At 38.0% G+C, this 26,803-nt stretch overlaps 1 protein-coding gene across 1 annotated transcript in view; it reads left to right on the top strand.

Moving 5' to 3' along the window:
- ZMPSTE24 (zinc metallopeptidase STE24) overlaps positions 1 to 26,803 on the top strand; it is a 55,991-nt gene extending 29,188 nt beyond the window's left edge. The window contains exons 6-10 of the mRNA XM_081225242.1: positions 1,142 to 1,283; positions 6,152 to 6,336; positions 20,336 to 20,440; positions 22,196 to 22,339; positions 25,079 to 26,803. Of these exons, the coding sequence (XP_081081368.1) occupies positions 1,142 to 1,283; positions 6,152 to 6,336; positions 20,336 to 20,440; positions 22,196 to 22,339; positions 25,079 to 25,303 (801 nt within the window). The 3' untranslated portion in view covers positions 25,304 to 26,803. The remainder of the gene's footprint in view (positions 1 to 1,141; positions 1,284 to 6,151; positions 6,337 to 20,335; positions 20,441 to 22,195; positions 22,340 to 25,078) is intronic.

Raw genomic sequence — 26,803 nt, 5'->3', positions numbered from 1 at the left:
GATAGATTTTCTTCTCCTTATACTGGCTCTTATAGATTCTAGAAGCTAGTTGTTAGTTAGCTTTAATGATCCAGTTGCCAAGCAGTTTGGGGCTGTGCATTTGTGAGTTGCCACCAGAATGATGACTAAGTTTGACAATTTGATGACTCTTGACTGAGCTCCAGTGTCTAAAAACCATGGATATTTTGGAGAGAGAATAGATGTAAGCTGGATAAGAAAAAGAAAGCATGAACGTATCTGCTTTCTCCTGCCTTCCTTCCCCTGCCTTTCCCTTCCTCCTCTCCCCTTTGCCCTCTACCCCTTCTTCTCTGTCCCTTGCCCTCTCCTCCTGCCCCTCCCCCTCCCCCTGCCTCTTCCCTTTTCCCCCCACAGCCCCCGCTTCTTCCCCCTCTTTTTCCTCTCTCTGCTTCCCCATTGTCCCTTCTTCACGTCTTCTTTTCCTCTTCTCTTTCCCATATTCCAAACTGCTTCACAGCACAAACACTACAACACAATCAAAATGGCCTGTTAACAGCCCCCAGAAAATACGTCCTTCAGCTGCACTGATGGTGAGGTTTCTTTTAGTCAGAATTACCATGATGCTCATTGCCTCACCTCCTGCTGGTGGGATCATGACCGGAAAATGGGTGCTAGTTGGACTTCCAAATATATGTTGTATGGCAAATTGAAGTGACAGGAGAGAGAGCAGAGGAAATGCTCCTAAAATGCTTAAGGAAGTGCTGTTTCAACCAGTGTGTATAGTTATGAACTGCAGGTCAGTAATGTTAGCAGGCAGACCAAATAATAGCACACAGTCAAGCTCTAGTACTTCTTTTTTTTAGCAAACACTTCAAGTCTATTATGACTACCTTGAAAGACAGAATTCCAAGTTATGATGGGCTTATGAAATCCCCAAGATAGTTTTGAATGGACCATTTGGCTTTTCAGTTATTACCATATAGAGACTATTTATTTTGATTTAATTCATCAAACATATATTGAATGCTGTACTGGTACTATTTGGGGCTGGGAATACCAGAGCAAATAAGATAAGGTCCCTGTTCTCAGGACTGGGATCACATAGTTTTAATATTGAATCTGTATAGTGAGTAGCTTCTCTTTAAGGACATATTCATAGGTTGTTCTCATATTTGCGTTTCAGGTGCTTGTCACCATCTATGCTGATTACATTGCCCCTTTATTTGACAAATTCACACCTCTTCCTGAGGGAAAGCTTAAACAAGAAATTGAAGTCATGGCAAAGAGTATTGATTTCCCTTTGACTAAGGTGTATGTTGTTCAAGGTAAGGCTCCCTGGGGTAAGAAGATTTTATTTGAGTGGTTTGTTTTATTTGACTAGTTTATTCTTAAAACTTTAATAAAAGAACAAATCAGTTGGTTTGGGGGTTTTTTTGTTTGTTTGTTTTTGTTATTTAAAGATTAGGATTTTACATTTTGGCTTTTGAAGATTTATAAGAATTGATGACATAGTCCAGGGATAGAAACTGATGGCCTGATGCCAAGTCCCGCTCTTGCCTGCAGCTATGTTTGGTTGGCTTTATTGTTTTTAATTCTGCACCAAGGCCTTTATCACTCCCTGCTATGTCATGATATTAGACTGATTTATTCACTTCTATTACCTGCCTGGCTCCTATATGTAATTGAGTTGGTCTCTTGCTTAGATTCCATTTGGCACTGGTTTGGGGGCTCAAAAACAAAACCAATGTTATTGGCTTTGTCTCCACCAAGAAAACTTCCAGTGTTCTGCAGGACTCTGATTTCACCTGCAGATTACCCAAGATTGGTACCACTTGGTATTTTAGATTAGTTATACTCTGCTTTACTGATGATTGCTTTTGAAAATTAAGCTATCTATCTGTTAGCTTGTGTAAGACTGCTAAAGTCTCAAGGAAAGCTACAAAGATGCAAAGAAAAACTGTGTGGTACCATGACTTTCAGAATCTGTAAATTAAAATCCATGTAAATGAATGAGTGTAGTTCTGCCTCTGCCACTTACCAGCTGTGGGATCTTGGACAAGTCACTTTGCATCTCTGGGTTTTAGTTTCGCTTCCTCTGAACTATGGTCTGGCAAATGCTTTCTGTAAAGGGCTAGACAGTAATTATTTTAGGCTTTGCAGGTCACATGGTCTCTGTTGCAACTCTGCCATGATAGTACAAAAGCAGCCATAGTAATACATAAAGAAACAAGCATGGCTGTTTTCTAATAAAACTTTATTTATAAAAATAAGCAGCAGGTTTGATTTGACCTGCAAGCCATAGTTTGCCCATTCCTCCTCTAAAGTAAAAAATCACCATTGAGAAGTAGCTATGGCGGATGAAGGAGTAGAAACTGAGAAGTAATTGCAGGGTCTGGGAGGACAGAGATGGTCACAATTGGAAAGAATTAATTAACAGCAACGAGAAGAGTGTAGAAATCTCGGGCATTTGGTGGCCAACTAAAGGCACAGTTGGAACATGTCTATGGGGAAATAGTAGAAAAAGAAGCCAATTCATACTACTGCTTTGGCCTCTGAGATTACTAGTCTTTTAATAATATTAAACTAGTAGCACAATGATCAGTATTAGAACAATCTCTGAGGCGCTTTTACTGAAGGGGCAACCTAAGTTGCCGATCACTTATAATCAGATAACTTGAATGCTAATGCTATAACAATAGAGGTAGTCGAGAAGATATGTGATGTATACCATCAGTGCTATAAGATTTTTGCTGAAATAGTCAGGGAAGGCTTTATGGAGGGTTATAACATGAGCTGGGACTTTGTGGAAAATCAAGATTTGAGTAGGTGGAGGGTGGCATTTCAGAGGTCAGGCTGTGGAGCCAATAGGCTTGAGTTTAAATTCTAGTTCTAGCACAGATTCCCCGTGTGACTTTGGACAACTTACCTCTGCTAAACAGAAGTTACTAATCTGCAATGCATGTTTCTGTTGTTGTTAATCATGTTGTCAAAAATATTTTGAGTGAATGAATGTTGTTAATAACAATAACAACACACATGATGGATTTGTAAATTGAAAGGAAAAACCGAGTGAAAAACCAAGAGTCTTGCTCTCAGAAAGTATCAGTAAGTATTGTGCAGAGAATTAAACTGATGTGAAGTGGTAAAGAAAGGCTGAGTAGATACTTTTGATTAGGTCATCAGACAAGACATCTCTGAGCAAATGAATTTAAGCTGAGATCTGAAGGAAGGAGCCATCCATGCCAAGATCAATGGAGAGACCCTCCAGAGCTTTGTATCTTCAAGAAACAGAAAAAAGTCCAGTGTGGCTACCACATGGCAGGAAAGTGTTATGACATGAAATCTGAGACATAGCCGAGAGTCGGACCACATAAGCCTTTGTAAATCAGAGTAAGGAGCTTGGATTTTATTTTAAGTCTAGGGTTAAAGCTATTGAAGGTTTTAGGCAGGAAAGTGACATGGCCTAGTTTGTACTTTTTACCTATTTTAGGTTGCTATATAGAGAATAGACGGTAGGGGAGGCAAGAGTAGAAGCAGGGAGAGCAGTTAGGAGGCCAGTGCTGTTCAGGAGGAGATAATGTGGCCTAGACTAGAATAGTAGTAATTGATGGAGAGAAGTGGATATACTGGGGATGTGTTTTAGAGGTAGAGTTGATGGAATTTGCCAGTAGATGACATGTAAAGGGATAAGAGAGAAAGAGACATCAAAGATAACGACCTAGATTTTTGGACTAAGCAGTTGGATAAATGGTAGGTTACTGAGATGGGAAAAAATTGGGAGAAGAGCAGGTCTGTGAGGGTTTAAGTTCTGATGGGTGTGTTATATACCTATTGAACATTGTACTAGAGTTCTACAAGCAGTAGTTAGTTGCACGCCAGCCATAGAAACCAACTATGGCTGACTTAACCAGAGAAATTCCTTATTGAAACAATATTTGATAATTCACAAAGTCACCGGGAAAGTTAAGTTTACCAAACTTGGGAAGTGGGCTCTCCATCAGGAGACTAGGAACTCAGAATCGTCCTGCAGAACCAGTCTGGGGAGGACACTGCTAGTAGCTCCTGATGTTGGAGTCAGCAGTGTGTATCCCTGACACCCCTTCCACTAGCACCTGCAGAATTCATTCCTTACTGCCCTGCTTCTTTATGTAATTAGCTAACTGTTTCAGAGTCCCCAGTGGGTGCATCTGATTAACTGAGCCAGGGCACTGGGCTAGCTGCCAGGAGTGCTTGGGGAAGCAGATAGCTAGCTTTTTAGATTTCTCAAATGAGAAGCAGTCTCTCACAAGACTTGCATGATACGAAATTCCCTAAACTCTGCAAGGGAATTCTAATACTGGTCAGGGAAAAAACTATACTTGAGAATATAAACAACAGATAGGCACTTTAGCCATCCATGTGGAGATGTAGGCCTGTCAAATAAGCAGCTGGATATATAAATCCAGAGTTCTAGGGAGAGGTCAGGGCTAGAAATAGTGATATGGAAGTATCTGTATCTGGCATGTAGATACCTCCTTGGATGAAGGCACTTAGAGAAGAGAAGGGGGCTCAGGTCAGAGTCAGCAGAGGAGGAAGAGCCAGTAAAGGAGGCTGAAGAGGAGAGACCATTGAGGTAGGAAGAAAACCAGGAGAAGATGGTGTTTCTCTTGAGATAGGAGAAGAAAGTGTTTCAAGGAGCGAGTGGTCAACAGTATCAAATGCTGCCAAGAAGTTGATTAAGATAAGACATCATAAATGAAAGATGAAGAGACAGCTGGCCATGCCTTATAATTTCATAGAACGTTTTGGTTTTCAGAGTTCCCAAATACATTACTTCATACCTCAAGTGGTACGATAAATCCATTCAGTAAACAAGCATTATTGAATAAATACTACATGCAAGGCATAGTGATACTATGCCAAAAAGCTTATGGTCTAGTGCAGGGACTCTTAAAACTTTAGTGAGTATAAGAATTCTCTGGAGAGTTTGTTTAAAGATTCCTTGGCTCCATTCTCAGATATTGGGTGTTTCTAGTATTTACGTCTAACAAGTACCCATAGGTGATTTTGGTGTAGGCATTCTTTGGGCCACACTTGGAGATACTTAGACCAGTGGGAGATACTAAGACATTCATTTTGTTTTATTTATCTGCCTACTTCCATAGATAACTTCAGGTAGCTTCTAAGAAATATTTTAAAATTAATTTAAAAATTAGAATCAGAGAAGATAGAAATGAGATAGAAGTATAAGACCTAGATACCCAGCTTTCCAGATCCTAAGATCCTATATTATTGATAAAATTGGACCACATATTTGGCTCTTAACTTCCAGGCAACCAAACCAAAAAGTCCTGGCCTCATATCATAAACGGGAAAATAAAGCTTAAAGAAATTAAGAAGGTTTCTTACATTTACACAACTAATACATGGCAGAGCCAAGATTTGAACCTAAAGTCATTCTGAACCACTAAATTCACTGCACATGCTAGAACATAAAATATAAAGAAAATAAAGTATAGAAAATAAAGAAAAATATAAAGAAGAAGATAAAAATCAACCGTAGTTCAGCTACTGTTAGCCACTGTTAAAAATTTAGGGTTTTTTTTTCAGTCTTTTTAAGATAGTTTTAATTTTTTCTGATTAAATAAGTATACTGACTTTAAAAGCCTTGGAACAGAGAAAAGTATAAGGGAGGGAACAAAAATCCATATTTCTAGAAGCCAGTGATAAACGCTTCAGTATTTTAATATACTTCTTAATAGGTTTGTGTTTCTGCTTTTCTATTTACATGTACATTTTTTCATGACAATAATGGAATTTTATATACATGAAGTTTTACATCCTTTTCAGTTATGTTGGTGAGCTTTTTCCTATCTTGTTAAAATATTTCAAAAGTATACTTTTTTTCTGGCAGCTTAAAATTCCATTTCATAGCTTTACCATAATTTAATCATTCCATGACTGTTGGATATTTAGTCTTTATTTATTTACTTATTGCTATAAAGCTGCAATGAGCATAAATATTTGTTGTCAAGACTGCAAAGAAACAGGCACTTTCCACTGCTGGTGGTGATTTATGTTGATATAATATTCTTCAGGTGTTAAACAATTGAAAATGTTAATGTCCTTTCCAGTAATTCAGTTTCTAGGAGTCTCTCCAAAAAACCCCATACTTTTTAATTATTTTCCATGCTTTGAACTGTCTTTTCCTTAGGATCTAAACGCTCTTCCCACAGCAATGCTTATTTTTATGGCTTCTTCAAGAACAAGCGAATAGTTTTGTTTGACACTCTACTAGAAGAGTATTCTGTACTAAACAAAGACATCCAGGAGGAGTCTGGCATGGAACCCTGCAATGATGGAGAAGGGGACAGTGAAGAAATAAAAGCTAAAGTTAAAGTGAGTTCTTCTCTTCCTAAGAGACCCTGGCTTAGTTTTTATGAACAGTTCCTGTGACAACTCAAAATAACATTAATTTCTATGTAGTGAGTGTTGAATTCAGGGAGACTATCAAATAAAAACACAGTGGCCCCTTTATAACTGTGGTATTTGGGAGAGATTATTACTATCATTACATGCTAACTACCTTGCAAGCTTTCACAGAATGTACACATGTATAAGGTAGGAAAATTCTTATGATTATAAGCTGTCTTTAAAACAGGGACTTATTATATATAATTCCTGACATGTTTATGATTGAAGAATTCCCACAGGCAAGATAAAAAGGCGATAAACATCTCATTTTTAGCTTCATTGAGATATAATAACTATAGGCTTTGGCAGTGGAGAGACTTGAATTTGAATCCTGGTTCTGTCATTTAGTAGCTGTGCATTCTTGGGTGTACTATGTAACTTGGTCAGTTTTCTTTTGTTTAACAAATATTTATGAAATGTAAACTCTGTGCTGAGATACTTTCCTTGGCACTAGGAATACAAAAATAAAGAGGCAAACCTTGCTCTTAAGGAGTTTATAGTCTAAAGGGGAGAAAGTCATACAAGCACAGTACAATATGGTAATAGCTGCATTGAAGCTATAAATACTGGATGCAGTGAGAGCACAAGAGAAGACGTTTGTTAAATCTGACCTTTTAGTCTGAGAAAGCTTTTTCTGAATCTTCTCCTGGATGAGGTCAGCTAATGCTGATTAGCAAAATCTAAAGTATACCAAGACTAAATGGGGAGGGGAAACACTGATAAGAAAACAGTACATATTTCATTAGAAACAGTCTCCAGTAGTTGTGTGTGTGACGGAATGTGCCACTGGCTTTGGTGTCATTCAGAGATGATTTGGGATCTGTGTAACTCTGGGCAAGTAACTTAAGCTCTCTAAATCTTTGATTTCTTAACTGAAAGACAATGCCATCAGGGTTTCTCATCTTGGCACTATTGACATCTTGGACCAGACAATTTTTCATCATGGGAGGCTATCTTGTGCATCATAAGATGTTTAGCAGCATCTCTGGCCTCTCCCTTTAGGTGCCAGTATCAATCCCTCCTTTCCCAACAACTGTGACAATGAAAAATGTCACTAGACATTGCCAGACGTCCCCGGGGTTGGGGGGTGCTGGAAGGAGGGGGCAAGATCACTCCTAGTTGAAAAACACTGGGATAAAGATGCCTACCTTTTAGGGCTGTTAAGATTAAATGAAATAATATATGGGAATAACCTTGTACTCTATGTACTTTAAGTACCAGAAAATAACTATTATCACTAAGCATCTGTTTTGCCTCTAAAGAGATGGTCTAATAGAGTGCCTAGCCTGTTATAAATATGTAGATGGAACAAAATTCTGTGAAGGGGTTAAACAGCATTGGGTGAAGGTTAACTCCTTTGATTATATTTATTTTTAAGTGGGTTTATCAGATTTCCCTGGCGGTCCAGTTGTTAAGACTCTGTGCTCCAAATGCCGGGGGCACGGGTTCGATCCCTGGTTGGGGAGCTAAGACCCCACATGCCGTGTGGTGGGGCCAAAAAAAAAAAAAAAGGGAAACAAGTGGGTTTATCCTGTCCGGATATTGGAATAAAAGTCATTTTGGTCTGACCAAGAGTCATAGGATTTTAAGCTAGGAAGAGCTCTTAAGGTCATCTTATAGACAGGAAAACTGAAGTCCAAAAAGAGTAACCAGGTGACAACAGTGGGGAATCATGCAAGTTCAGCAAGTCAACCTGCTGAAGAGGTATCCACATACAGGGTGGATTACTTTATAGCCAAAACTGGGTGTTAGATAGTGGTCTGCTGATTTCAGTAATGAAATAACTGACCTTTAGTATCTGTGAGAACAGTATTCTTTGGCTTAAATCTTAGAAAAGATTAGTCTTTTGAACCATGTTGAATGGAGTTTGAGTTATTTTGTTCGCTTCTTGAAGAGTAGCTGCAAATATTTTAGCATCTATATATAAGTTACATAGTCCTACCCTAGAGAACCTGTAGTAGAGGAGAGTAGATATGTATACAAATAGCCCATAGTTTAAGGCAGAGGGTGGTAAATGAGTGGCTGAAATAGTGTGGCTTTTAGAAATTAAGAAATTAATGCAGATGCTAATGGTCAGACAGGTTTCTTAAAAGAGGATATTTGAACTAGGCAAAATTTTGACTTGGGGATGGAGCTTTTCAGGTTGAAGATATGGAATGAATAAAGCTATAAAGACAACTATACAATGGCTATTCTGAGACTAATGAATAAATGGATTCTTGTAGAAGGGGATAGAAAGATAGGCCAGGACCAGTTTGTAAAGTACTTCTTCCTGAAGACATTGAGTGGTCATTTTCAGTGGCCTGGAAAGTTTAGATTGATTTGGGTAGAGGCCAAAGCTTGTTTTAGGAAGTTTAAAATTTGGTGGCAACATATATGATAGAGCAAAGATTAGAGGCAAGGGGGACTTCTAGGGGCCTATTGCATCAAGATAACCAAGATAAGCATGAAATAAGGGCCTACACTAGAGTGAGAGGTGAGAATAAGTGTGGAGTCATAATAAAAGATGGATTTAAAGTACTTGGGTGATTGCTATTATGGGGAGTAAAGGAGAAAGTCAAAAATTGACGCAGAATGCCAGTGCATGTACCACAGGTGAGGTGATTTTAGGTAGTATATCAATATTTGAAATTTGAATGGCTATATGTGTATTAATGTATATTAGGAAAAAGCTAGAACTAGCTTATCATGATTTCATGAAAATTGTCATTTAGGGTAAGGTTAAGTTTTAAAAAGTGAATTGATTTTTTAAAAGATATTAAATAATCACACAGAGAATACATAGGTGTGGCAGAAGTTTAGGAAATAGTGGTTTATTCAGCACCTGCTACTGAACGCCTACTATGTACAACACAGTGGAGGATGCAAAAATGGTTTTAAGTCTGGATCATGTAGAAAGGATGAAGTGTTTCATTTTGAACAGAAGAAAACTAAAGTTATCTGAAATCCCTCCTCTTAGAGATAACTACTATTAACATTTTGATGAATATCTCCATACTGGCTATTCACATTTTAAAAGATGTGTAGGAAACTTACTGTCTGCAGTTTTATCCTTCAGAAGACAAATTCGATCACTGGAACAACCTGTCTCAAAAGCAGTTTAAGTAAAAGGAAAAATTTTAATATATAAAAGCTGTACTTTTATAGAAGAAAACAAGTATTTCCCCAGCAAGTGCTAGGGTCATGTGAAAGTATTCCCAGTTGATAAGTATAATAGAGGACAAGATCCAGAGATGTGGGTTTGGCTTTTACCCACTACTTATTAGCAAGATGATCTTAAGACATTTTAACTTCTCAGTGTCCTTTATCTCTAAAATGAAGATATTACTTCCCATCTTGTGCAGCTTGGTGTTGTGAGGATCAAATGAATCAGCATATGAATTTTATGAAAAGGAAAGTGCTATAGAAAAGTGAAAGATATGTGGTACTTATTTTTGTTCTTGTATGTGAAATTTGCATGGGAAGAAAAGAAAATCCAGATTTGTCTAAGAATTTACCACCAATAAACAAGTCTCCTTTCTGCAGAAAGTGACCCTTATTTAAGCTCTTTTCATTCCATATCTTTGAATGTGACTCCATGCAGTTCTGAATAGCTTCCTAAACCCAGACATTAAACCAAGAGACAAGAGCCTATGTTATCTAATAGAGACCTGCTTGTTTTATAAAAGAATTAATTCATAGTCCATACTGGGAAGCAGGTAACTAGTGAAAATAGAAACCTAAAGACTGTGTTACTTTATATAAAATGAGGATAATGATAGCTGCCTTGTAGTAGTAGAGATTAACAAACTATATGTAAAATATCTAATAATACAGCGTCTAGTACATAGACCATTTAATGAGCGGGAACTGTTATCATTAAACAAAGCAGCCTATTTTGCTTATTATTAAACTAATAGACAAATTAGAAAACATGAATAATCCAACTAACCATAAACATCTTACTATATATATAGTATACTATATATATACTTTATATATATATAGTATACTATAAATATATATAGTATACTATATATATTTATTTTAAATCATCTTTTTTTTTTTTTTTTTTTTTGCGGTACGCGGGCCTCCCACCGCCGCGGCCTCTCCCGCCGTGGAGCAGAGGCTCCGGATGCGCAGGCCCAGCGGCCACGGCCCACGGGCCCAGTCGCTCCGCGGCACGCGGGATCCTCCCAGATCGGGGCACGAACCCGCGGCCCCCCGCATCGGCAGGCAGACTCCCAACCACTGCGCCACCAGGGAAGCCCTAAATCATCATTTTTTAAAACCATTCTCCTCGGGACTTCCCTGATGGCTCAGTGGTTAGAATCCGCCTACCAATGCAGGGGACACGGGTTTGAGACCTGGTCCGGGAAGGTCCCATGGGAAGATCCCACATGCCGTGGAGCAACTAAGCCCATGCGCCACAACTACCGAGCCTGTGCTCTAGAGCCCACGTACCACAAGTACTGAAGCCTGCGCACCTAGAGCCTGTGCTCCTCAAAAAGAGAAACCACTGCAATGAGAAGCCAGCACACTGCAACGAAGAGTAGCCCCCGGTCGCCGCAACTAGAGAAAGCCCGCACGCAGCAACGAAGACCCAAAGCAGCCAAAAATAAATAAATAAATGAATGAATAAATAAATCAGTTAATTAATAAAATAAAATAATTCTCCTCTTATTGGGTGTATGGGTTGTTTCCAGTTTTTTGCTGTTAAAAATATTCTTGCAATGAATATTTTTGTATATAAATCTTCAGTTGCACCTCTTTATTTCCCCCTTAGAATACATGTCTATTAATTGGTGCTTTGTTCGTTATTCCCTCTTGATGGCCATTCCCTGAAGGTACAGGTACACGTGTCTCTTAGCCATTTAAGAAACTAGGCTAGTTATCTCATTCTTTACTTTCTCTACCAAATGTATTCTGACCTAAATACTGATGTTTAAAAGGAAAAGAGATAATAAATGTAAATGCTATCTTGCCAGTCATTTTAATCTATCCCTCTACCCAGCCTCATTTTTAAGTGATCATTTTCCTTAAAAATGAGGAATTGGTGAAGGAGTGGAAAAGTGGTAGAATATCTAGATTCCAGTATCTTGCTGCCTGTGTTTCCATTAGGTTGCATTTTTCTAAGGTGTATAAAACAAAATAAGTTCCCTTTTTGTCTATATTTTTTTGTACTTCACTCTTTTAAGTAGCTGGAGTTTATTTCAAAACTGTTAGCTTTCACTTTCTGAGGTATATATTGTGTAATTGTTGCGGGATAGGTATGTGTCCCATAGATGAAGCTTTTTTATTATTTTGTTTATTTTTTTAAAACAAGAATATTTTTTATTTAAGAATATATATTTTTTAATTTTATTTATTTATTTTTGGCTGTGTTGGGTCTTCATTTCTGTGTGAGGGTTTTCTCTAGTTTTGGCAAGCGGGGGCCACTCTTCATTGCGGTGCGCGGGCCTCTCACTGTTTTGGCCTCTCCCGTTGCGGAGCACAGGCTCCAGACGCGCAGGCTCAGTAGTTGTGGCTCAAGGGCCCAGTCGCTCCGCGGCATGCGGGATCCTCCCAGACCAGGGCTCGAACCCATGTCCCCCGCACTAGCAGGCAGACTTCCAACCACTGTGCCACCAGGGAAGCCCCAAGAATATTTTTTAAATATTTATTTTTAAATAATAACACACTTTATTTTTTAAATTAATTAATTAATTGATTTTTGGCTGCATTGGGTCTTAGTTGCTGCGCGCGGGCTTTCTCTAGTTGTAGTCAGCAGTGGCTACTCTTCGTTGCAGTGTGCGGGCTTCTCATTGAGGTGGCTTCTCTCGTTGGGAGCACCGGCTCTAGGGCACAGGCTCAGTAGTTGTGGCGCAGGGGCTTAGTTGCTCTGCGGCATGTGGGATCTTCCCGGACCAGGGCTCGAACCCGTGTCCCTGCATTGACAGGCGGATTCTTAACCACTGAGCCACCAGGGAAGTCCTGAAAAATATTTACTTTTTAATTTTTTAATTTTGGCTGCACCAGGTCTTAATTGCATCGTGCGGACTTTTTAGTTGCGGCATGCAAACTCTTAGTTGTGGCATGCGTGTGGCATCTAGTTCCCTGACCAAGGATTGAACCCGGGCCCGCTGCATTGGGAGCGTGGAGTCTTATCCACTGCACTACCAGGGAAGTCCCTGATGTGGACCATTTTTAAAAAGTCTTTATTGAATTTGTTACAATATTGCTTCTGTTTAATGTTTTGGTTAAGTGTACAGTTCAGTGGTTTTTAGTATATAATGTGCAACCATCACCATATCACATTCATCCTTTTACTTTTTTTTTTTTTTTTCTTTTTGCGGTATGCGGGCCTCTCACTCTTGTGGCCTCTCCCGTTGCGGAGCACAGGCTCCGGATGCGCAGGCCCAGCGGCCATGGCTCACGGGCCCAGCCGCTCCGCGGCATATGGGATCCTCCCAGACCGGGGCACGAACCCGTATCCCCTGCATCGGCAGGCGGACTCTCAACCACTGCGCCACCAGGGAGGCCCCATCCTTTTACTTTTAACCTTACTGTTTTTATATTTTAGATGTCTCATACATAGATAGACTTTGTTGTTATGGTTGCTTTTAAATCCAATCTAGCACTCACTATCTTTTTTTTTGACAAGCTTTATTTATTCATGTATATTGTGATTACTGATATATATGGAATTATTTTTACCGTATTATTTTATGCCTTTTTTCCCCTCTATCCTTTTCATATCCCCCCCACCTCCACCCCAAACATATACACACACATCCTCATCTTGCTTTATTTTTAGAACTTATTGAAGGTTTTTAAAAAATGATATTTGGGTTGTCATTAAGATTTGAAGGTTCATATATGACTATTCTTTTAATGGTTGCTGTTAAAAATAAATCATGCCCCTATAACCTAAAATCTTAAAATATACAATATCTTCACTGCTTCCTGAACAATCCAGGAACCTTAAATAAACACTTTGATCTAATTATACCCCCTTCATATTATATTTTAGTTTTATCTTGTTTATTTTTTACCCCTAAAATTAGCATTATTATTATTTTATACAGTCATTATTTAAGTTTACCTATGTGCTTACCTGTGTCTTTGCTTACCATTCTGTATTCATCTCACACCTTCCTTTTAGAAATTACTTTGCTTCTTCCAGAGCATACGCTTTAGAAATTTCTTTGGAAAGTTGCTTTTGTTTTATTTATTTATTTACTTACTTACTTATCAGCTGCATTAGGTCTTCGTTGCTGCACGCGAGCTTTCTCTAGCTGCGGCGAGCGGGGGCTACTCCTCGTTGTGGTGTGCGGCCTTCTCATTGCAGTGGCTTCTCTTGTTGTGGAGCACAGGCTCTAGGTGCGCGGGCTTCAGTACTTGTTGCACTCGGGCTCAGTAGTTGTGGCTCTCAGATCCTAGAGCGCAGGCTCAGTAGTTGTGATGCACTGGCTTAGTTGCTCCGCGGCATGTGGGATCTTCCCCGACCAGGGCTTGAACCCATGTCCCCTGCATTGGCAGGCGGATTCTTAACCACTGTGCCACCAGGGGAGTCGTCCCTGTTTTTGTTTTTATATCACTCTCATTCTAGATATCAGTTCAAGATTGACAGCTATTTATCCTAGCATCCTAATATTTACTTATTTTTTTCTATTCTGTTCTGATTTCCTTTGTTCCTGTTGAAAAAGTCTGCTCTTTGAGAATTCCCTGGTGGTCCAGTGCTTAGGACTCCGTGCTTCCCCTGCAGGGGGCCAAGGGTTCGATCCCTGGTCGGGGAACTAAGATCCTGCCTGCAGCATGGCCAAAAAAAAAAAAAAGTCTTCTCTGAGCCTATTGTATTTTTTTTTTTTTTAGTTCTTTCCGGTTATTCTTAAGATTTCTCTTTGATTTTCGTGTTGTGAAAGTATGGACTTCTTTATCCCAGTCCTGTTTGGGATATACTGTGGTTCCTAAATCTAAGGACTCTTTCCTGAAGTTTTAAAAATTCCTTGCCATTATCTAAAGTATTCCTTCTTTCCCGTTCTCCCTAGTCTATCTTTCTGGAATTCCAATTAGATGAATATTATACCATCTCATTCTGTCTCCCATGGGTGCTAACCACTCTTCTATATTTGTCTCTTGGAGCTGCATTCTGTAACTTTTCAGCTCTACACTCCAGTTCATGGATTCTTTCTTTAGCTATATTTAATCTGTTCTTTAACCAGTCCATTGTGTTTTAAAGTTCTAATTGGTTCTTTTTCAAATCAGTCATTTCTGGTAGTCTCTTATTCCTTCCTCATGTTTTTAGTTCCCTTGTTTGTATAAAACATGCTTCTTTTTATTCTGTATCTGATAATTCCAGTATCTGAATTCTTAAGGAGCTAATGCAGCTAGCTCCAATTGTTACTCATTGTGGCTTGTTTTCTGAAGTATTTGGTAATTTTTATTGTGAGTTCATAATATGTCAATGATCTTAATCTTCGGGAATCTTGAAGCATCTGGGTTTAGGGTACATTCCTCAATAGAGGATTTGTATTTGCTTCTATCAGTTGGCTCCAGTGCTACCAAGCCAGAAGCACTTTAATATCTCATCTTGGGGTTTTCTGGATCATGCAGATAATGTTTTTGAATTTTAATGGAGACTTTTCTTTTTTTTTTCCACTTTAGATGAGCTTGACAGAGTTGGACTACTTTGCCGGCAATTTTTTTTTTTTTTTTCTGGCTCACTCTTTGACTCAGAGTATACCCCTTCATGGGATCATGCAAGGGATGTTAATTTCAACTCCTCATCTTTGGCTTTTTCTTACTTTAAAATAAACTAAACTGTATGTTTAAAAGATATTTGTTTTACCTTATTAAGCATTTTAAGATTTTTTCATAGTATGTGTGTGTTGGTGAGTGAATGTGGGTATGCACATGTGAGAGTGTGTGTATAAGATTAAATTGTTCATTGTGTCCTGGCACTATTTAAATTGAATCTGGAAAGTTTATAAACAGTGAGAATTTTATTTGGCTTTGTAAACATTATATTTTATCATTCATATGACCACCTACCATTTAGGTTTAGTTATTTTATTTAATTTATTTATTTTTATGAGGCATGCAGGATCTTAGTTCCCAGACCAGGGATCGAACCTGTGCCCCCTGCAGTGGAAGCATGGAGTCCTAACCACTGGACCACCAGGGAATTCCCTATGTTTAGTTATTTTAAAACCAGTACTATAATAATATGCAAATGATTACATATCTGTTAACTAAAAAATTGTTTATTTGATAAATGTTGAATAATTTACTTTTATATCTATAGCTGTGTGAAAGTTGAAAGCACTGGTCTCTGGCATCAGACTACTTGGCTTCGCATCCCAGCTTTTCTACTTATTGGCTGTGTGGCCATAGGAAAATTAGTTAATTTCTCTGTACCTAGATTTTCTCAGCTTTATTTATTTTTTAAATTAATTTTTATTAATTAATTGCTTTACAATGTTGTGTTAGCCGCCACTGCACAAGAAAATGAATCAGCCATACACGTACAGATATCCCCTCCCTTTTGGATGTCCCTCCCATTTAGGTTACCACAGTGCATTCGGTAGAGTTCCCTGTGCTATACAGTATGTTCCCATCAGTTGTCTAGATTTTCTCATCTTTAAAGGGCAGTAATAAGTGTACTTATCTAATATGGTGATTATGATGTATAAATGAATTATAATACAGTATTTAGCACAGAGGACCTGGTACATAGTCACTGTTTAATAAATGTTAGCCACTTTGTTGTTACTTTTTAAATCTTTCCTGGCCTATTCTTCATATGTGTTGAAGGAAAAAAAAATATGTATGCATGTGTATGTATATATTTTTGTGTGTATATGTGTGTGTGTGTATGTGTGTATTTACATATATATTTGTAATGTTGGTTTGAGAGGCTATCATAAAGTTAGGGAAGCAGGGCTCCAATAAATTTTAACATTAAATTTTACTTTATTAAAGTAACACAAACATATTGTTTAGAATTCAGAGTACAAAAAAAGTATATAATAAAATATAGCAGTTTCATGTTTCTCTCTTCTCTGTGCTGCTCACGTCCTGCCAGGGCCCTTTCCCCACAGACTGCAACTCTTTTAGCTTCTTCTGACATTTACACATATCATTTTTCTATATTGTATGTGTACTATTATTTATTGACCCTATCTCTTTTTTTTTTTTTTTTTTCTGCACCGCACGGCATGTGACATCTTAGTTTCCCCAGCCAGGGATCCACCCTGCACCCCCTGCAGTGGAAGCGCAGAGTCTTAACCACTGGGCCGCCAGCAAAGTCCCTGACACTATAACTCTTAACTTTCACGTACGGTAGATGAGGATTTAGCTCTTGTCCTAACATCCGCTCTGCTCCTCCCTTCCCTCAGTTCTTCCAATATAGTCCTGTTACAGTTCTTGGCTTAATCAGTATCAAAACATTTTTGTAAACATTATTGTAAAACAGTGTTGTACCTATTCACTGCTGAGCATGCCTTACCTTTTTTCCCTCTTGCTTAATAATTGCTTTTTTTTTTAAAGTGTGCTTAGTTATCCTTTTATCTTTTTGCTAATTCTTCTCACAAATTCTGCTGTCTTTCAGTATAATTTCCTACAAGTTTAATTGCATCATTAACTTTATTAGTTTTAGTCCCCCTCATCCCTGCCACACCCCGAGAGAGGTCTCTATTTTCTTTCTTTGGGGTGGTTTCCCTGAAGCCCTGCTCTTCAGCTCTCATACTGGACTTCCCTTGTGCTCATCCTTGATTCCATGTTGATTTGCTGTGTTCTCTTGATAGTGTACATCTTCTACTAGTTTCTTCAGGTTAAAAAGGTGATATGGTGACTGAGAGTGTGATCATGGCAGCCCTCAACAGATTTTCTTTCGAGTCACACTGTTCAAATCTGGGTGGGTTACCCTCTCTAGCTGGTGTATAGATGTCATTCTGGGGTTGCCCTTTACCATTAGAGATTTCCTTCACTTCTCTCCTACATTGGGTCTCCTGTGTTCTGTACTCCATGACTTTTTGTTCCTTAATTTACCCCTTCATTTTGGTAAAGAACATCCTCAATCCAGTACCTTCCTGAGAAAGACTGCATAGTAAAATTTTTGAGTCCTTGCATCAAAATGCCTTCACTTTTCTGTCACATTCTTTTCTGTCACTTTGACTAGGGTTTACATTTCTAGATTGGAAATACTTTTTCTTCAAGATCATGAAGGCATTGTTCCATCATCTTTTTTATTGCTTTATTTTTATTTTTAAAAATTAATTAATTAATATTTTGACTGCGCCACACAGCTTGTGGAATCTCAGTTCCCCTACCAGGGATAGAACTTGGGCTGCAACAGTGAAAGCCCAGAATCTTCACCACTAGGCCACCAGGGAACTCTCTCCATCATCTTCTTGATTTCAACATTGCTGGTGAGGTGTCTGAAACCATTCAGTTTACTTATCCTTAGTATGTTACCTTAATTTTTACGCTTCTAGAAAACTGTTGGATCCTTTCTCTGTGTTCTGAAATTTCACATGCCTTGGTGTGAGCCTTTTTTAAAAATTGAAGTATAGTTGATTTGCAATATTATATTAGTTTCAAATGTATAACATAGTGGGTCTGGTTTTACCCATTGTGCTGGGTATGCATTGGGCCCTTTTAATTTGGAAGTTGAGGTTCTTTGGTACTAGGAAACTTTCTGGAATTGTTTTGTTGATGATTTTCTCCTCTCCATTTTTTTAGTCTCTCTTTTCAGAGTTCCTATTATTTGAATGTTGGCTTCCTTATATTGAACTTTCTTAGCTTTTCTCCCCTGCTTTTCCATTTCTTTATTTCTTCTGTTTTCTGGGAGATTCCATCATCTCCCAACCTTTTTTTAAAAAAATAAATTTATTTATTTATTTTTGGCTGCATTGGGTCTTCATTGCTGTGTGTGGGCTTCTCATTGTGGTGGCTTCTCTTGTTGCTGAGCACAGGCTCTAGGCGCGTGGGCTTCAGTAGTTGTGGCTCGCAGGCTCTAGAGTGCAGGCTCATTAGTTGTGGCACACAGGCTTAGTTGCTCCACAGCATGTGGGATCTTCCCAGACCAGGGATCAAACCCATGTCCCCTGCATTGGCAGGTGGATTCTTAACCACTGTGCCACCAGGGAAGTCCTTCCAATCATTCTATTAAGCTTTAATTTCCAAGATTTATTTTTCTCTGAATTTCCCATTTTTACAGTATCCTCTGTTTTTCCACGAATGTAATATCTTATCTCTGAATTTTCTCCTTCTATAATTTCTGTTTCTTCCATACTGCATTTTTTCTGTATCTGGTCTCCATCTTAGCAGCTTACTTACCTTGTATACCTGATAATCCTTGTTCGTGTACTCCTTAGTAAAGGAATGGGACTGAAAACCTGATTGGAATCTCTGAGCCTATAGATAAGGCTTATCAACTTTGAGATTCACTGTAGCTTGACTTGGGTGTGCTTGTAGTTGAGGAATACCTACTGTTAGTATCTTCAGGTCTTTCCTGGTAGAATGGTCAGTTCCCAGGGAGTACTCTTCTAATCTTTTGCCTGGTGGGTAGTTATCTGGGAGCCAGTTATGGGGAGAGGACTAGCTTGGGAGAGGGAGTTCTCAGTGTTCAGTGTACCATACTATTAGGTAAGCAAATACATGGTCTGTTGCTAGTGTACCCAGGCCCTCAACTATGTCGAACTCCCAGTTGAAGTGTCCTATTCTTTTGCCCTATCCAGGGAGAATGAGCTTTCAGGCTTTTGCCAGAACGAGGAGGAGCACTTGCCTTTTGGTGTGGAGTTGGAGAAGGAATCTGGAGCTTTAACCATTTCTCAAACAGCTCTCAGTTCTTATTTCAGCCACCACCTCCTGTTCCCCAGTTCCAGAATTACCTGGTACTGTTAGTTCTCGAGCCCTTTAAAGACTCTCAGTGTTAATCAGTGTTCTCAGCCAGTGTAAATCAGGCTGGTTCTCTTTTCTCCACTGCTAGCTTATGATGTAACTTTCTTTGGCCTGCATAGTCCATTATCATTTGTCTGTCTGCCTTCCTGCTTCCAAAATGTTGTTGCTATTTCCACCTCACCTGTTTTCCCTATCCTTGTGGGTTTATATCTTTAAAAAAAAACAACTCTTGATTGTAGTTTTACTGGAGTTTTTAGAGGGAATAAAATTAGATGTGAAAAAAAAAAAAAAATTAGATGTGAATGTTCCCTCTGCCATCTTAGCTTGGAAGTTTCAGTTTTTTAAATAGCATTTCCTGGTGTTTTTGGAGGTCATAAGTGAAATGTGCTTATTAGCAGATAATTTGGAAAATAGGAAAGATATGAAATAAACATCACTGTAATTCTACCATACAGAAAAACTATTGTTGACATTTTGATATACTTTCAGTCTGTTTTCTATATTTGTGTATTTTTACATACACATTTGCATTTTTTCATAATTGGAATCATACTATATATTTTTAGTTTTGTTTCCTGCTTTCTTCACCTAATGAACCATTTTCCCATGTCAGAACATAATCTTTGAAAACATCTAGTGGATATACATCTAGTGGATGTATAACATAAATGTTATTTGGCACTATCATGAGCAGTTTCCCATGTTGCAACATAATCTTTGAAAGCAAAATTTCTAATGGGTTTATAATATGGCTGTCACATGACCATGTCATGATTTATTTAACTGTTGTCCTATTGATAAAAGTTTATATTTTTTCTAATCTAAAGTAGACTCATGAAGTCAGAATATGTCTGTCTTGTTCATGATTCTGTGTTCAAGCTTAACCCGGTGTTTAATGTGGAGTGGTTCAGGGAATGTTTTGTTAAGTGAATGAACAGTTCTGCACAAAAGTCCGATTGTTTTCTTAAGTTAGAATCTAAGAAGGGCTCTTTCTGGGTTAAAAGGTATAAACTTTTTGAAGTTTGTTGATAATTTATTTTCAATTTGTTCTTCGATTCAGAATAAGAAACAAGGATGTAAAAATGAGGAAGTGCTTGCTGTGCTAGGCCATGAACTGGGACACTGGAAGCTGGGACACACAGTCAAAAATATCATTATTAGCCAGGTAAGTTTGGAGTGACAATTCTCTTTTTATGGCAGGATAGCCATATAGCAGGCATAAATATAGCAGGCATGAGAGTTCATATAGTAGAGAGGTTAAGACAGACTCTGTAGCCAGGCTTCACATCACGGCTCCCTGACTTACTACCTGTGTAATCTCAGGCAAGTTCCTGAGCCTCTCTCTGCCTCCATTCCATTATTGAGTGATGATATCTCATAGGACTAATGTAAGAATTAAATGAGTTAATACATGTAAAGAGTTTGAAGTAGTACCTGGAATATGGTAAGTACTATATAAGTATTTACTGTTGTTATCATCATTGTCATCATCACCACCTCCTGAGTCGCTCAGGTAAGGAGCTGTGAAGATCAAAAGGAGTGAGCTCAGATAACTTGGGTATTAAAATATTTATTTTATTTTATTTATTTATTTATTTATTTTTGCGGTACGCGGGCCTCTCACCGCTGTGACCCCTCCCGCCGCGGAGCACAGGCTCCGACACGCAGGCTCAGCGGCCATGGCTCACGGGCCTAGCCGCTCCGCAGCATGTGGGATCCTCCCGGACTGGGGCACGAACCCGCATCCCCTGCATCGACAGGTGGACTCTCAACCACTGCGCCACCAGGGAAGCCCTAAAATACTTTTTAAAGAACATTTTTTCTCTTTAAAAAAAGTCATTATATACCCATAGAAAAAAAATTGGAAAAGGTAGTAAATATAAAGAAGATAACAATTTCTGTAATACTCCTCTTCTGGGTATTAATACCACTAAACCAACAGAGTGACCACAGTTTTAAGGCTCTAAGTGAAGTAGCACTGTGTTTTGTTGACTGGTTCTGAGCATATATGGCCTCAACTGAGACTTAAATGGGTCTTTGTACCTTTCTAAAAGGCCAGCTGGTTCTGGGTGATGGATTATATGGGAAGACTTGTGTACCCCTGTACGTGCCTTCCTGTTGCCTTACATCTATAGGTATAAAAATGAATTCCTTGGCTGGAAGCTATGTTGTACAGATACATGGCAGTGAGTAAGACATTAAATAAGTCCAAATCCAAGTTTAATGTAAGTTATTCAGTTTAATAAGGAAAATCACTGCTGCTTTCATGAAGGAAGGGGTCCAATAGAATCAGCCTACCATGAGGGTGGTGGGCTGGTCCCTGAGGTACCTCATCAGGGCTAGGGTTGATTGCCTCTTCTGAAAAATTGGACACTCAGCAAGAGCCAGTGGGGGGATGTCTGTGTTGTTGATTAATGCATTGACTCCATCCCTATCACCATGGCCACTCTGTTCATGAGCCCTTGACCAAGTCCTAGAGTGGCTAAGGAAAGAAGCTGGCTAACATCCACAGAGCAGGTATCTTCTCCACCTGATCATTGAGAGGGCCTCCTCTACTGTGGAACGCTTTTGGTGAACATTCACGTTAGACCTAAGTATTATCATACTCTGGGCTAATTTTGGAAGTTTTACCACATACCTCTTTCCAGATCTTCTTATTAGCCATCCACTAGTTTTCTCCAAGGCCCTAATCATCCAGCTAAACCATTATTTATCCACTAACAATGAATTAGTATATATATCCTCAACTCAGGCCCTCTCTCCTTCGATAATAAAAGTAAAACTATAAAACTACCTAAATAACTTCTTCTGTGATTACACTAACATCATTCTTAAAATCACATCATGATGTCTTGTTCTACTGATCCCACAGTGAAATCAGCTTAGAAATAACTTAGAAATTTTGTATCTTTCTTTCTAGATGAATTCTTTCCTGTGTTTTTTCTTGTTTGCTGTATTAATTGGTCGAAAGGAGCTTTTTGTTGCATTTGGTTTTTATGACAGCCAACCCACTCTAATTGGACTATTGATCATCTTCCAGTTTATTTTTTCGCCTTATAATGAGGTAATGTATATTCTTTAAAATTATCTCACATATGCCCTTGTCTATTTCAAATATAGAACCTTTAGGGTGGTGAAAAAACAAAACAAAACTATAGTTTTAACAAGCAGATGAAACAAAGTTTTAGTCCCTTGATTTACTAGCTAGTATAAGAAAATAGCAGAAAAACCCAATCCCAAATAATAAGTGCTTGCATACTGTTAGGGGGGAAAAAAGTGGAGAATTAGACTTTAGTGGTGAAAACCTTGATATAACAGGTACCTAGAGACTTGGTAGATGGAGATTAACTATTGGAATGCTATGTCCTAGACCACATATTCACCAGTGCTTGGGTGAAAACCTTCTGTGTGTGAGGGGACAAAGCAAATAATAATTGAGTGTAAGTATGACTGGATAAGGGAGGCTGTATGACAGTGTTCCTCTGATTGTATTCCCTGACCACCTGATTCATAATAGCCTTAGCATCCCACCCCAGACCCTCTGAATCAGAATTGGGTGTTTATGATGAGTGTAGTTTAAGAACCACTCAGTAGGGGGACTCCGTATATGTGATAAGACATAGATTAATGAGACTGTATATGAATAAATCTAGTGATGGCAACATGTCCTGATACTAATTGATTAGACTTCCACTTTAAGCCAAGAAGTAGTATCGGGGATCTTGAGATGTCTCCATTCAGAAGAATTCTTTCTTGGGACAGGTTGTAGAGTTAAGGTTTTAACTTTCTCTAAAAAAGGTGGGGGTGGGCTGGGGTGTAAGGCACCAGCAAAGAAAAATGGAGAGGAATAGATCATGTTTGTATAGCGTTGTCCACCTAATCTACATTCATTTTTCCAGAGAACTGAGATTTATTATCTTTAAACTCTAAATGTTTTAATTTTTTATTTTACCTTTTGCTGAGAATATTTATAAAATGCTGTATACAGACTGTTACTTCTTAAAGAGGTTATAGAACACCTTATAGTGGCAATTGTCATTTCTGTCTTCAGTCACAGTTCAGGAATGCCTTAAGGACACTGAGCTATGTGTATGAAATGCCCCAGACTGCTTTGCTCTTTAAGCAGTTATGCTGTTTGTTTGTTTGTTTATTTGTTTAACTAATTTTCTTATCTCTTCGCTCACTGTCAGGCTGATAATCCTTTCTAATATCAGTGTAACTTTCTGTTATGGTCATTATCTGTTTATAATTTTCTTCTTCAACCAATCATAGACTGGGAAATCAGATAATCAAACTCATTAAGTAAAAGTTACTAGATTCTGACTGAGTATAAGTGTCCTCTTATAAGTAAGGCACCAGTAACGTTAGTGGTTCTCCTTTGGGCATCTAATTTGGCCTCTCAGTTTTTGTCTTTGTCTCCTTATATTGAGTAGTTGAGTTCACTTCAAAAAATGTCTAAGTAAATGTGGGGTATTAGAGTAATTTGAAATGTGAGATATTAGCAACTGTTTTAAAAACCTTGGTGAGCCCAGGAGATTCATTTCAAAAAGACTAAATATTTAAACAGAAAATCTTATGTTTAATGTCAGCATTTAAGAGGTCATTATAGGAAAGACATATTTTCCCAGAAAATGGGGAAATTGCCCCATCAAGAAGAGCTTGGAAACCTACAGCAGAGTAGGTAGATATAGGTTAGTATCTGCTTATGTTTCTATTTATGTCTTACAGTGAGATTCAAGGAACAGTTAGCCTGGGACACTTGAAATCAGGAGATAGATAGATTAGATAGATAGATAGATAGATAGATAGATAGATAGATACTAGTTAATGATTCTGTCCCAAAAAGTACATTCAAGATTTGGAAAGAAATTTCAGGTAGAATTCAGATATTAGCTTTGAACATATCTAAGAAGGTATCAGGAACTCCCAGACTTTATGTTGAAACTCTGCATCTGCTAGTGGCAATACGAGGTACAGAGGAGAGACTTTTTAAACTTTTTTTTTTTTTTTGCTGACATATTTTAAGGTAAGAAATAGACATCATGTCATTCAACCTGTAATACTTCAATATGCAAATAAATTACTTTTCCCTCAAAATTTATATTTTTGGATGAAATTTGTCCTCTTCATAGTTGTCACCTTCAGGGACTGAACATTTATTCTGATGAAGCTACCATAACTCAGAACACTTTAGAAAATTCTATTTTGAGATTGTCATTAGTGGCTATAGTATATATATATTAGAATGTTCTCAGTTATCATTTAAAGGTGGATAAGTGAGCAAGAATTTTTTTAAAAAAGAAAAAGAAGAGTCTGAATATAAATCACCACATCTTACCTGTATCTGAGGAAGGTAGTGTCCATGGGCTTTGGAATCATCAAGAATTTCAGCACTGCCATCTTCTAGCAGTGTGACTACAAGCAAGTTATCTCACCTCTCTGAGATACACCTTCCTCATCCGTAAAACAGGAGTAAGAGTAATTACCTTGTAGGATTGTTGGAGAATATGTAAAGCGTCAATTCAGTGCCCAGCACATGGCAGGTTCTCAAATATTAGTATTTCTTTGTTAAGACTGACATTCCTTTGGATATATATCTGTTCCTGGTCTGTTGGCTTGGGGGGAAAAGGCTCAATTTTTAATAATTCCCCCACCCTAGGTTCCCTAAATATGAGTGATCTTTCCTTTGGCCTGCTGTTTCTCTTATCCTGAGCCAAACTTCCTCTACAGTTTTGGCTCATGAAACCTTTAGTGACAACAAAGAGGGGAGCGGTGGTTAAAACACTTTTATTTACTTTTTCAGGTTCTTTCTTTTTGCCTAACAGTCCTAAGCCGCAGATTTGAATTTCAAGCTGATGCATTTGCCAAGAAACTTGGGAAGGCTAAAGACTTATATTCTGCTTTAATCAAACTAAACAAAGATAACTTGGGTTTCCCTGTTTCTGACTGGTTGTTTTCTATGTGGCATTATTCTCATCCTCCACTACTAGAGAGACTTCAGGCTTTGAAAAATTCAAAACAAGACTGAGTTGCCCAGGGTCTGCAACTGAAGACATTTCTGATTATTTCTGTCCTGGCAGCCTGTTCTGGCTCTTGATGTTTTTAAACTTTTTTTTTTTAAGAAAAATTATTAAGTAAGGAAAAGCCAAGATTTAAATACATTTAATATCTCATTTCAAAAATGATTTTAATAATCCATTTCTTAAAGAAAACACTGGAGGAAATTTTGAGGCTTAATGTTTTTAAAGGCATAGTTTTATCTTTAAAATCTAGTTTACCATCACTTGTAAAATTACTTGAGAAAATACAGAACTTGTTTTATTTACATGCTTATATGGAACCTGCATATAAGGCGTTTGGGGGCATATGTTTAAAAGGGAACACCACCTCTGAATCCTCACTGTAAGGCAGAAACAGTGGTCCTGAATCACTGTGTTCATACCTAAGTTGAGACTTATTTTTACTTTCATGCTGTTATGATTTAAGCTGGCCAGTGAATGTCTTAAATAAGGAAGAAAGATAATAATTGGTAAGGCTGATGTTTTGTAAATGAAAGTAGTTAGAAATATGCTCTCTCCTGTTCTATCAAATTTCTCTGTCCCCCCTCTTGCTATACACTGATCAGGAGTTTCTAATAATGCTTTGAAATTAGAAATTATGTACAGAATGTTTTAAATCACTGGGTTTTGGTTTTGTTTTTAAGAAAGTCTTTCTCTTTCTTTCCACCTGGTGGGTATGATCCCATTAGGGGTACACGAGTATTTTTCTAAACATTCAGCTTTTTCTCATTCATACTGTTGTATTCAATAAATAGTGCATCCTTTTACTTAGCAGAAATTGCCATGTTGAACAGGCTTTTCTATTTTAAAAGTGGGAGAATGTGGAAAGAAGAAGAAATGACATTTTAAGAGATGTAAGATTGAAAGACTGATGATTCTCTTATGATATTACAGGAAAATATATAATTTTCTATCTCTTTCAAGGACAGAAGAGTTTCCGTTTTTATTTTTCTAATTTTTATCAGTAAGTCATAAGTGCTATTTAATCAGGTCTGATTCCATTTTAGAAAATTATAGTTCTTGATATGCAGACAATTTTTATTTTCAAAACAAATGTCATGAAAGATTTCCAGTTTTTGAAGCTGCATGTTTGACTGATTCAAATCTCTGTCCACTTTCTGAATGAGACCCAACTTTGTGCCTAGAGCTCCCACCCACTGGTGATATGTGCCTTCTGGGCATTTATTCCAAAGTGGGATCAACTGTGCGTGCTTGGTATCTGGCCAGAAAGTCTTTTGCTCAGCTGATATTTGGGTGATGTCTTTACATGGAAATATAATAAAAATAAACATCTAGTTTAGTACCGCATTATTTATTTTCCTAAGGCTAAAGAGGAACAGTGCTATGATTTGATCCAGCATCTTTCATCTGTGAATTCATGCTGTGATAACTGCCTTTCCTTCCTTCTGTGCCTTTAAATACAAATTTCAGCTCTGCACAAGTGAAACATTAAAAATTGTCAATGCATA

The sequence above is a fragment of the Mesoplodon bidens genome (assembly GCF_964165515.1).
Source record: "Mesoplodon bidens genome assembly, chromosome: 2".
NCBI classification, from domain to species: Eukaryota; Metazoa; Chordata; class Mammalia; order Artiodactyla; family Ziphiidae; genus Mesoplodon; species Mesoplodon bidens.
Note: the sequence above shows the minus strand (reverse complement) of the source record. Positions and strands in the feature narration are given on the sequence as shown.